The 12,233-nt window shown below is 52.6% G+C and overlaps 1 protein-coding gene across 1 annotated transcript in view; it reads left to right on the top strand.

Moving 5' to 3' along the window:
• Wnt3 (Wnt family member 3) overlaps nt 1-9,584 on the top strand; it is a 42,575-nt gene extending 32,991 nt beyond the window's left edge. The window contains exons 3-5 of the mRNA XM_046420893.2: nt 2,591-2,856; nt 3,454-3,941; nt 7,617-9,584. Of these exons, the coding sequence (XP_046276849.1) occupies nt 2,591-2,856; nt 3,454-3,933 (746 nt within the window). The 3' untranslated portion in view covers nt 3,934-3,941; nt 7,617-9,584. The remainder of the gene's footprint in view (nt 1-2,590; nt 2,857-3,453; nt 3,942-7,616) is intronic.
• The last annotated feature ends 2,649 nt before the right edge of the window (nt 9,585-12,233 follow it).

Here is a 12,233-nt window from a genome sequence, read left to right as displayed (position 1 = left end):
TCTATCAGACCTACAGGCAAAATGTTGGCTAATATCACAGGATAGGAGGGCAATTAGCAAATCAATGGATGATGATTCTGTTTACGCTTCTATGACCAAAGCTAATTATTCCTTGTTTAGATAAAAGGTTTGGTCTCTAATTGGGGCCAAGTGGCTGCTGCTTGCATTTCAATCCCGATCTCGCTGGCGTGTGGGTCTCACTGGCTTCCGCTGCCCCACCTTGGGCCAGGTAGCGCTTAATCAAACAGCCTGGCGTCGCGACGCGCTCCCCAACCTTCTGATTGCTCTTCCCGCTGCGGACATTAGCCGGTGAGAAGCGGGTCTTTGAGCTTTTGGCCCGCTCACATTGTTTGACGTTCTAAATCACCTTTGTGGGTCTGGCACATGCCTTCGTCCCTAAACTGCAAGAGGGCGGGTTTGTGTTGCGGGGGCAAAGAGTGTAGGTCAGAGATGCTGGGACTTTGATGAAAGCGGTGGGGTGAGTCTCCGGGAAGCGCCCACGCGCCCCAGAGCCTGGCGCGCGGGCGGTGAACCCGGGCTCCAACCTGCCTCCACCCCACGTTTGAACACCGCCCCCCCACCACAAAAAAGTTTGCACCCGTTGGCAAGCCCGCGGCCTCCGGCTATGTGGGCAGCCAAGGTTTAATCTCTGCCCACCGCCTTGAGATCCAGACGACCTAGAGTCCGGCTGCTCAGGGCGCGCGTCGTAGGTGCCAGCCGAGTGCAACCCCAGGGTCTGGGCCGGCCCGGAGGGGAGCCCTGGGGCTCAGGCTGAAGGCAGAGAGGAGCGGCCTGGAGGGTCTGGAGGGGTCGGCGGCGGGAAGGGACGAGGCCGCCATGGTCGGGTGCCGGTGGCAGCGCGGGAGCCCGAGGCCTCTATCCCTGCGCAGCTCCCAAAGGGCGTGAGCGCCGCCCCCCGCCGCGCCCCGGCCGGGCCCGCCGCGGCCGCCGCGCCATTCACACGCCCTCTGGCCACTCGGCGCGGAGCGGGGGCGGGGGCCACCAGCTCAATGGGGATCGCGCGGCCGGCGCCGGGGCCGGGGGCGCGGCCCGGCCGCGGGAGCCGCCCGTTGCTACGCGGTGGCGGCCGGCCCGGCGGCCCGGGCCCGGCGGCCGCATTATGCGGGTAATGCGGTGTGACACCGCGCGAACAAAGGCGGATTGAGCGGCCCAGCGGGCCCCGCCGGACGGGGACCGGCACAGCGGGGCTGTCAGCGCCGCTCCCAGGCTAATCCCCGCCCCGCCCCCGCCGCCCCCGCGTTCCCGGGGCTGGGAACCGAGCGCAGCCCCGGGCCGGGCGCCGCCGCCGCCGTGAGAGGCCGAGGGTCGCCGGAAGCCAGGGGCACCCGCCCGCGAGCTCGTCCTCGGCCCCCTCCCAGCGGGCGCCCAGGCCCGGAGGGTCTGGGATGGGGCGGCGGGGAGCCCGAGACCGGGATGGACGCCGGGGCCCACAGTCCCATGCCGCGGCCGTCGGGTTCGCGGTCGCTGCGCGGGTTCAATGTGTGGACTCGGGCTCGCACTCCCCGCTAGTTGTTGGTGCCAGTGGGACTGTTCTGCAGGTGGCCCTGGAGGGTGTCGGGCCCCAGGGAGGCAGCAATGGCTTCAAGGGCTACTTTCTCATCTGTGGAGCTCCATCGCTCCCAGCACTCTGGACCGTAGCCGCGGCCTAGGAAAGGAGGCAGGAGTTCTGGCTCCGAGGCCGGCCTCCTGTGCAAGGTTGCCCGTCCCCTTTCCCCTCTAGGGTCCTCATTTACAAGGAGAGAGATGTTAGACTGCAAGTCTAGCAGCCCTTTGCCTCCCTAACCATCAGCGTCCGAATCTATAAAGTAGCGTTAAGAACATTAAAATGGAAAACAAACACGAAGCGCAGCATTTGTGCATACCCAACATTTGAAAGGGCTAGCCTTGTAATAAGGTTCGCCCCTGAGAAATACCCGTGGGGCAGAGCCAGAGTAACTGACCTGTGCCTAGTTATGGGAGGATCTTGACCTTCTCAGTTTAAAACCTCGGTTTTGGGGTGGGGGTAGGGAAGGGAGAGGGGAAGACGGAGGCACCAGCCCCTGCTGTCCTGGTGAGAAGGCAGGGAGAAGCTGTACCTATTTTACAAAGAGTGTAACGGAGGCTCAGCCAAAGTTTAAAACGTCTGCCAAGCACATGCAGGTGGGAAATGGGTGGCTTGGGTATGTTTAGGCTCAAACTGTCCTGGAGTGGAGGGCTCAGGACTGTGCTGGCTTGTCTGGAGTTTGGGAGGGTGAAAGGCAGGTGGCCAGGGGCAAGATAGCATGGCTACCTTACCCCCTCAGCGCCCGCCAGGAGCTCGGTTTGTACAGTCTGCTCTGCCTGGTAGCAGCATTTGGGACCCTGGGATTCAGGTTGCTCATTGGAAAGTTGGGGCTACCCACAGGGTCTGGACCAGACAAAGAGGAGGTTAGGAAGGGCACCGCGGTTCCTCATTCTTCCATAGCGGCTGGTGAGCTCTTAAACGCTCCACCTCCCCAGCCTCTTCCTCCTCTTGGCTGGGGAGGTGGAGGCAGGGCTGGTGCATCCCAGGCTCGGACCTGAGCGCTGCTTCCCTACGTCCTCCCCGCAGCCACCCGCGAGTCGGCTTTCGTGCATGCCATCGCCTCAGCCGGCGTGGCCTTCGCTGTCACGCGCTCCTGCGCCGAGGGCACCTCCACCATCTGCGGCTGCGATTCTCATCATAAGGGGCCACCTGGCGAAGGCTGGAAGTGGGGCGGCTGCAGCGAAGACGCCGATTTCGGGGTGCTAGTGTCCCGGGAGTTCGCAGACGCTCGTGAGAACAGGCCAGATGCGCGCTCGGCAATGAATAAACACAACAACGAGGCAGGCCGCACGGTGAGCCGCGGCTGCCCTCGCCCCAACCCTGCTGGGATCGCACCTGGGACCCCAGTCTTGCCCTTGGCCTGGCTTTGACCCGTTTAGAGGCCCTGTGCATCTGGCTCCCCTTTCCCTTTGGCCAGGCTTGGCTCCCAGCCACACCCCACAGCCACCCATTCTGTCCACCCTCCTTCCTCCTTGGGCTGTTCTTGATCTCTAGGGGATGAGTCGGCTGGGAGGTGTGGTCACCCTATAGGAGCAAGAACCCCAGCTTGGGTGTGTAGTTGTGGAGCTGTCTTGGAATTCTGCCTCCATCCTTTCCTGTGGGTGTATGACCCCAGGCTAGTAACCAAAGCTCCCAGCCTCAGTGTCCCCCTCTGTTAAATGGGGATAACAATGTCTATTTCCTGCCACTTTGAGAAATGAACTGTCATGTCTGCTTGGGGTGTGATGAGGAAAAGTAGAACCTTTGGATCCATACCTCAGTCCCCATCCAGTCTCTTCCTGGCACAGAGTAGTAAAGGAGGCTGGGAGAATGTGGGTGGGTGGGGCAGAGTGGGAAGGTGCTCCTGGATGGGGTCAGTTTGGGAGCCAACTGCTACTCCTCTTCCCCAGACCATCCTGGACCACATGCACCTCAAGTGCAAGTGCCATGGGCTGTCGGGCAGCTGCGAGGTGAAGACCTGCTGGTGGGCCCAGCCTGACTTCCGTGCCATCGGGGATTTCCTCAAGGACAAGTATGACAGTGCCTCAGAGATGGTGGTGGAGAAGCACCGGGAGTCCCGAGGCTGGGTGGAGACTCTCCGGGCCAAGTACGCGCTCTTCAAGCCACCTACCGAGAGGGACCTGGTCTACTATGAGAACTCCCCCAACTTTTGTGAACCCAACCCAGAGACGGGCTCCTTTGGCACCAGGGACCGGACTTGCAATGTCACCTCCCATGGCATTGATGGTTGTGATCTGCTTTGCTGTGGCCGAGGCCATAACACGAGGACCGAGAAGCGGAAGGAGAAGTGCCACTGCATTTTCCACTGGTGCTGCTACGTCAGCTGCCAGGAGTGCATCCGCATCTACGATGTGCACACCTGCAAGTAGAGAGCCAGGTAGGGCTCAGAGGCGGGAAGGGGACACTTGAGCTGCCCTGTCTTTTTTTTTTTGCTCCATCCCTAACCCTTTTTATTTTTTTGAGACAGGGTCTCTCTAAGTTGCTGAGGCTGACCTAGAACTTGCCATCCTCTTGCCTCAGCCTCCCGAGTCACTGGGATTTCAGGCATAGGCCGCCTCGCCCAGCAGCCCATCCTGTTTATGAGCTACCCAAGTCACAAAAGTTCCCACAGCCAAAATTAGGAGCCAGGACTTCCCAAGTTTCAGTAGAAATGGTTCTTGGGCAGCAACTTGGTGGATTATATAAAGCACAGATAACCAAGTAGGCCACAAGCAATTGATTAAAACTCTTATACAAATTAGTAAATTATGAGCCAGATGAGATTTTTGCTTGGCCACTGGCCATCGTTACTGAGCCCCTGTGGAGCTAGAAGAGAGGCACTATGGGCTTGGGAGCTGGGAGACCTGATGTCTGGCCCAACTTTGTTTCTAACTTCTGTTCTTTTACTTCTTGGGCCTCATTTTTCTTGCTATCAAATGAGGAGGTTAAAATACCTGAAATAGTGGGCCGAAATCTCTTCTAACTGGGGTAGAATCATTTTGTACCTACCTTGAACTTAGAGGGCAAGTTTTTGCACAAACATAAACCCTTCCAATGTCAGGGAGGTGGGTGGGGAGTGTCGGATAAGCCCGTATCCTGACAGATCTGAAGCTTGGGTGGAGCGGGGAGCACGCTGCTCATGGAGTTTATGGATGATGATGATGGGGAGGAGGAGGGATTCAAGTTCAGAGAGACTACGATGAGTAATCTAGGGATCAAAGGCTGGTGGACTGTGTTCCCAAGCTTCCCAGAGGTGGTCTGCGTGGGAGGCCTCATGCCCTGGCCCTCGGACCCATAGGACACCAGGATAGGTCACCACGAATGCAGAGTGGTCCTGGAGCCTTGGCCTGGCAGGTTTCTTAGGCCCGCGAGGCCTTTCTTCCTCTTCTCTCCTGAGAAGGGCTCTGGTACATAGAAGCGTGAGCATAGGCTTTGGAATTAGGCCCAGCCCTGGACAAGTCAACCATGTGACCCAGACAAGATCTTCCTCATTGACCTGTTTCCTTATCTGTCATCCTCCCCAGAGGTGCCATGAGCAGCAGGTAGAAGAACACCAGGGACAGTGCTGGGTCAATTGAGAAGCACTTGCCTGCTTGGTAATGGCTTCCAGGGCAGGTTTGGGGGAGAGTAGCCCACTCGGTGCCAGGTGCCTTGGAGCTGGTGTGCTTGTCTGTGCTGTGTGGGGCTTGGAGGGGGATGGGAGGTACCTGACAGCATGGGGAATAGCTCGGTTGAGGGGTGACCCTCTTCTCAGGAAGTCCCTCTGGGAAGGTCAAGTTATGCCCTGACAGGGACAGAGCCCAGGAAGGCAGCCAAAGGCATGACCTTACTTGGCATCAGGATAAAAGCAGTGTGGGGAGGGGAAGAGGACAAAGGTGTGCTCTGGTGCCACCACTTGCCAGCTGTCCAACCGCAGATCCCCAGCTTCCTCATTCGTATGGTGCTGGTGATACTGGGGCCTAACCCAATTTATTGGAGGCTCAAATTAGCTAACAGATGGGAATGCTTCTCTGAACACAACACTAATGAAGGGTGGTAAACACTCTCAGAGCCTTGACACAGGGCAGGCATTGTGCAAAGGAATGGCAGCATTACTTTGGCAGCCTCATTTACTGCTTTGCAAAACGATAGAAGAAGAGTCAACGAGGAGGAGGACTCACCAGCCAGCTGTAGCCTGTCGAGGTGGAAGGAATGTTTGAAAACCACAGTGACCAGCTTCTGGTGCTCACCAGGACCAGAGGCAGCATGTGTCCCATCTATTAAGTGAGACATAGCTCTGGTGATCCTGAGAAGAGGCTGTGGGGACAACAGGGTTTCAGAACACTAGTACTGGATGGGGCCCGAGAGGGCCCTTGGTCAGCCTGCCTGTTTCCCCAATGGACACAGCGAGTTATGGCTGCAGCGAGGCCACAGCAGCAGTGCCCAGTCCCATTGGTGGCTCCAGGGGGCAGGGCGCAGCTCTGTTCCTGCCCTTTGTGGCAGCCAAGATCTGCCAGGCGAGGAAGGAGGTGTTGGGTTGGCCCTCAGTGTCCAGAACATCCCCCAATTCCACGCTCTCTACTAATACTGACCCTAAGAAGAAAAGAGTGTGGCTTGGTGAGGACACTTTCCTGGCATTCAGAGGCCCTGAGTTCATCCTCTGCACCGCCCCCCCACACACACACACAGAAAAAAACAACAAATAAAGTAAGATAAAATCTGTGCTCTTCATCAGGCCTCTTTTCTCCGCACATTCTTAGGCCCCCCCTACATGGGGACAAGTACATAACATTTCCCACTGTGGTGGCTTTTTCATAAACACTCAGCTTGTCAGGTGATCCAGGCAAGCTCTTTTGCTCTCTCAGTCCTGCTCTCCTCATTTGTGAACTGAGCCACGTCTCGCTGGACCGTCCCTTGCACTCAACCATGTACATGAAGAGTTTGGCCCATGGTCCTGTGTTCCTGAAGAGGCAGCTGAGATTCCCAGGCCAAGCAGGGTGACCAAGAGTGGCTTTTTGCTGCTTGGTTTGGAGCCACAGGCCAAAGATGAGCTGAGTCCTGGTTACTTCTTCCCATCCTTTCATCCATGTGGACGCTGCTGTGTGCCCAGGAGATAAACTGACAGGGACTGCAGGGGACAGAGCCTCCAGATTTCTCTTGGCTACCCTGTGAGTGTCGGCAGTGCAGGTAGAAAAGGTAATCATAGAGCCACACACCCTCTTCACACTTGGGGGAGAGCCCCAGTCACATTGGCTTGGTCCAGGAAGGGAAAAGTCCTGCCTGGGTCCTTCCTGTGAGGTGAACACCTTTCCTATCACTCCTAGTTATGTCCAGTGCCTCCAGTTAATCACTGGTTGGTACCTTAACACTGGTACCACAAGTACCAGATTTATTCCTTATAATTCCCATGTTGGGACCACAGAGAACTAGAAAGACTCTGGACATGTCAAGTGGCCTGACTGACCCTAGGCCCTGCTGTGGGACCTTGGGCGTATCTTTGTAATCCTGCTGAGCCTGTTTGACCTCTGTAGAGTCTGGTCCTGGCCCTGTCAGCTCCCGGAGGAGCTGAGGGTTGGCTGGGAATGCCTGTGAAGCGGCATTGTGCCTCCATGCTTTGTGAGATAGAACTCCACAGGTGAGTGAAGTGCACGTACCCCTTGGTGCACGCACGGGAAGGAAGTATGCATAGTTAGACTTTCTGCCATTTGGACAGCTCATCATCAGGCTACCCAGTGCCACACAGCACTTTGTGTGTGGCACTTGCACAGCCTGGGAGTGGACTCGAGGTTGGGGACCAGCACTCAGATGGGCGAGGTTTCTCCATCTCTGCACAAGGCGAGTTCCTGCACTAGGGTGGTCACCTGGCCTCCTGGTGCCCAAGGCCCTCAGCTGGCAGTGGGGACATAGGATTTCTGTGACCTCCCTCCCTCTGGCAGGCTGGAGGTCCGAGCATGGGGAAGCCAGGGCCCCTCCTCTCTAAGCATAAAAGAAGTGTCGAGATCTCCTGTCATTGCCTCTGATCTTTGCACCCCTAGGGGTGGTCCCTCTGGGAGAGGAATGAGGTTTCTGACTCTTCCCATTTGTTTTCCCAAAGGACACTGGCAAGGGGTAAAGTGTGCGGCTGGGCGGATTCACCGAAGTCCCACGGGAAGCAGGACCTAGAGCCGGCCAACCCTTGGCATCGGCCAGCAAGGAGCGTGGACTGTTGCCAACTGCACGTGGGAAGTGACCTGGACCCCGCCAGTTTGCCGATGGGAGGCGCTCCCCCCTCTCCCATCTTCACATTTCTCACCCTGCTCTGGACGGTGTGTGGTTTTTACAGAGGGGCTTTCTTTTTAGTTCTCCAGGGTCTGGTAGGAACAGACCCGAGGCTTACCTTTGCACATGTTAAAGAAAATAAAAATGAAAAAAAAAAAAATCTACTCCAACAGAACAGGCTGGGCTAATGTGAGCTCTCGGCCTGGTGGGAAGGACATGAGCGTGGGCAAGAATCTGTCTCCAAGCTGCTTCTGATGGTGACATTCCAAGATGCCTGTGAGGTGGGAGTTACAAAGTAGGACAAACCCCTGCAGTCTCCTTTTCTGTCGACTCCCATTCAAATCTGATACACTTTCACATTCTGATAAAAGCCATAGGTTTAGCTAGGATGGAGTGGTGGGGAGGTCCCGGCGATCGTTAGAGGAGGATTTTGAGTTTTGAAGAACTAGTTCTGGTGCCCTGGTAAGCTGTTTGAAGAGCAGCCGAGTTCTTCTCAGTCTCACTTTCTCTATAACCCTGTTCTGCATGAGAGGCCGTCAGATCTCAAAATCTTTTTCTACCATTCTGCACTTTCCATCGTTAATGCAGTAGATTTTTTTTTTTTTTTGGGTAGTGGGCATTGTAAATAGGTCATGTAGGGGGGCAAGTCTTCTCCAGCTCAAATGGCTTCCTACAGCAACAAGCAGTGTCTTTGGAGGGGACTTTTCAATCCTAGTCCTGCTTACCTGCAGATTCTCCATAAAAAACAATTCCAGGTAGAGCAGTAGGACTTCAGGTCATCAGAGAGAGAGAGAGAGAGAGATATCAGGGTTTCCTCTCTAATCAGACCAGGTTCTCCTGCCACCTTCTCTCTATGGTCTCTGTGAGTAAACAGAAATGCAGAGTTCTTTAACACGCTCTTCCCTGTTGCCTGCATGTGAGATAGTACCAACGCTTATGGTTTCAAGGATCTAGATTAGGTGTTCAAAGTGGGCAAGCAGTCACTTGCTCCCGGGGGGAGATCCCCCAGCAGAGTGCTCCTTGATGCACACCAGTCCTGGTGAGTGTCCTGGAGGCGGCGAACCAAATGGAGGCAGATGGCTTTGACAGTCCTGATCAATCTGGCGACTCTCTTAAGGAGAATCACAACAGGGAAACAGCAAAATAAAGATTTGTCTTTCCTTTCTCCCTCTCTCTTGGGTCTATCTAACCCTCACCTAAGGTACCTGGTCAGTGATTCCCAGTTTGTGCAGGCAGGCTTGCCAAACTGTCATCTTAAAGCCTGCCTGGCCTTTTGCACCTGCCGGCCATGAGGCCTGCTAAAGAACCACATCCCACCCCTCTAGAGTCCCAGACGCTCCTCCCCATCTCATCTTAGACTGAAAAGTTTTAAATCACATCAACCGGTTAATGCTTGCTTTATGTGCGAATATTTCAGCAGAATGGATACAAATTTTTAAAACAGTCTTTTCATATCTATGTATTCTATATTAAAAGTGATAAAGTCATGTTTTGGGGACGTATTCAAGTAGCTGACAAGTAATTATTTAATAATAGTTCATGAGTGCATTGTAATTATTCTCGCTGTAGTCAGGTCATAGTATCCAACGGAAATTTCCTACCAACCTGCTGTATCCAAAGTTTTGTAAAAAGTTGTAGAAGTTGTTGATCTTTTTGATTTTATATTCAAAAAGTCTCTTTTTATAAATATTATTTATTATACAATGTATATACCTTTGAGTTAACTAAGATTATATATTATATAAATATATATATATTTGGAGAAAATATATTTCATCATGCAGTTTTTTTCTGTTAAGCCATTAAAGAGAAGGTAAACAAACTTAAAATGGATACATTGTACCATGTGTGGAGTTTCCAGATTCATGCTCAGGTCAAGAATATGACATTCTGAATGTGGTAGCCTAAGCTAATTAAGTGACCAAATTAAGATCTTTTCCTCTATTCTCTAAGTAAGATCTTCTGCGATGTCATGGATAGTAGGTCTGATGTACTTCAGGACTCTCTTAAGGGCTTATTTTGTTGTAAGTCAACTTCTATCAAGGAATTTGGGCTGAAATTCATTTCACTGATTCAAATATTTAAAAAAAATTTTTTTGGTTGTAGATAATACTTTATTTTGTTTACATATATATTTTTTTTATGTGATGCTGAGGATGGAACCCAGTGTCTCACTCATGCTAGGCAAGCAATGTACCACTGAGCCACAACCCCAGCCCAGATTCAAGCATTTTTGATGTAGACATTAATGTCCCAGATACTCCTAAAAGAAGTGGCCCAAGGCCAGCAGATCAGGGGGCTGGATACTGCCTTAATTCTTTCCTCACCATATTTTCAACTCCATTTGTTGGAGTTTGCGCAATTGAAAATGTAACTTGACTGGAGATGGCCCCATCCTGCTAGTTCTCCTGCAGAAGCCAAGCTGTAGAAGTAGGTTGGCCAGCGAGAAGAAATGGTGTGCCCTGGGCTCTGGGTGGTCGGGAACAAGTGTCATTTGAAGTTGTAGGCTAGTTTGGGCAGAAGGACGAACAGGTGGGTATGCTCCAGGGAAATGGTTTTCTCTCCTTGGACTGGGGCTTCCAAAGGACTCACTCGAAGCTCCCAAGTTCTGAGTTTTCGATGGCAGAATGCTTTCACTCAATTTTACAACAATACACAGTCCTTTAGTTTCAGACCTGCCCATAAAATGCCACCTCTTCAGTTTGTTAGGCACATTGTTTGAGAATAGCTGAATTGTTTTTTCTCTCTCTTCATCTACCTCTATTAGGAACAAATGTTACCTCACTTCATAAAAACATAATACCAGGAAACCACTGTCTACTTTGGGCAGTGGAAATGGGTTGTCTGTGCCCCCCGCCTCCACACCTATTATTGCTATTTGTTGTTGTTATTATTTTGGAAGCCTGAGGATTGAGTTCAATGTGCACTCTACCACTGAGCCACATCCCCAGCTCGTTTTTAAATATTTTTGAGACAAGGTCTCACTAAATTGCTGAGGCTGGCCTCAAACTTGAGATCCTCCTGCCTCAGCTTACTGAGTCACTAGGATTACCGGTGTGCATCACTGTGCCAGGCCAAATCTCTTAACTTTAGGAACGGCCACTCAAAGTTCATGAACTTCATACACACACACACACACACACACACACTTAGTTGTAGATGGACATAATTTTCATTTACCTATTTTTATGTGGTACTGCAGATCGAACCCAGTGCCTCATGTTTACTAGACAAGTGCTCTACCGCTGAGCTATATCCCCAGCCCTCAAGCAATATTATTTTATGAAGAAAGAAGGGAAGAGTGCATGAGTTTAAGGAGGAGGTAGAAACATAGGCAAAAGGAGAGAAGGTAAGGAAGTAGAAAAAGCCGAGAAAAGCAAGGGGAACCCTGATTGTGGGATTATTCTAGATGCATCTCCTTCAGTCTCCATGTGGCCCTGGGTATGTGGACTTGTGCTGATGTGGCAGCTGCTTTATACACAAGGGAGGTCAGTTCAGCTAAGTATGGCTGCTCTGCTGTCCTCAATTCCAGCTTAATGGAGAACTTTCTAAGACCACTAATCACTCTCACAAAAGAGCGAGGCAGAGTCAGTTATGTGGAGACTGTGTGCTGGGAAAATCTCAAACCTGAGTCCTCCTTGCAAATTCCATCCTCGCCTACTTGGGATTCGAGCCGATCACAGGTGCTATCTCTGCATCTCAACACCATGGTGTCCGTGTGGCACATGCCCTTTGTGGGCTCATCCCTGGGACCCAGTCTCGGCACAGCCTGCCAGCTGATGAGAAACTTTAGATCGTTTTGCAATAACTTCTGAAATTTACATTCTTTTTTGAACTCTCAAACACACCTAGCCTAGTCACTTCTTTGAAGAGGCTGCAGACCACGTTGCCAGGCAAGGAAAACGAAAGCCTGCCTCTGCCGCTGCCCCGTTCAGGCTGGGCGGGTGATCAGAATGGACTCAGTGCTTCGGCAAGGCTTCTGACCGGGATCTGATTATTATACACACTTGAATTTATTCCACGATTTTGTGATACGTGGCCAAAACTTAGAGGGCTGGCTATTGAATAATTTTTAAGCTATAGAAAGACAGCCTTAAAGCAAAACTTACATTGGATATTAACTACAATTAGTGTTCTTATTAAATTTTTTTTAAAAAGTATCACCGTGAAGATGTCAAAATCTAATAAGGATAAAATACCCCTTTCCCCCTTTTAGTGACATCTTTTGGCAGCCCAGTGGCTGCTTAAGCCACCCACAGGCAATGGCCTCCAAGGCAGTGGCCGGGTGGAGTCTGCCTGTGCTCACCAGCCACGCTGCATACCCACGCACTTCCAGAACCCACCTTCTGAAGGCAAGGTGGGGACCAGCCGGCCTCAGGGTCCTCCCCTCTGAGGTCCTGGGGAGCCAACCCTGCTGCTGAAGTTCCTGCTGATTTTCTGAGCTACCCCTTGC

The sequence above is a fragment of the Marmota monax genome, unplaced genomic scaffold (genome assembly GCF_021218885.2).
Source record: "Marmota monax isolate L192 unplaced genomic scaffold, Marmota_monax_Labrador192_F-V1.1 WCK01_AAM20220418_F8-fsc00322, whole genome shotgun sequence".
NCBI lineage: Eukaryota > Metazoa > Chordata > Mammalia > Rodentia > Sciuridae > Marmota > Marmota monax.
This window is presented reverse-complemented; position numbering and strand designations above follow the sequence as displayed.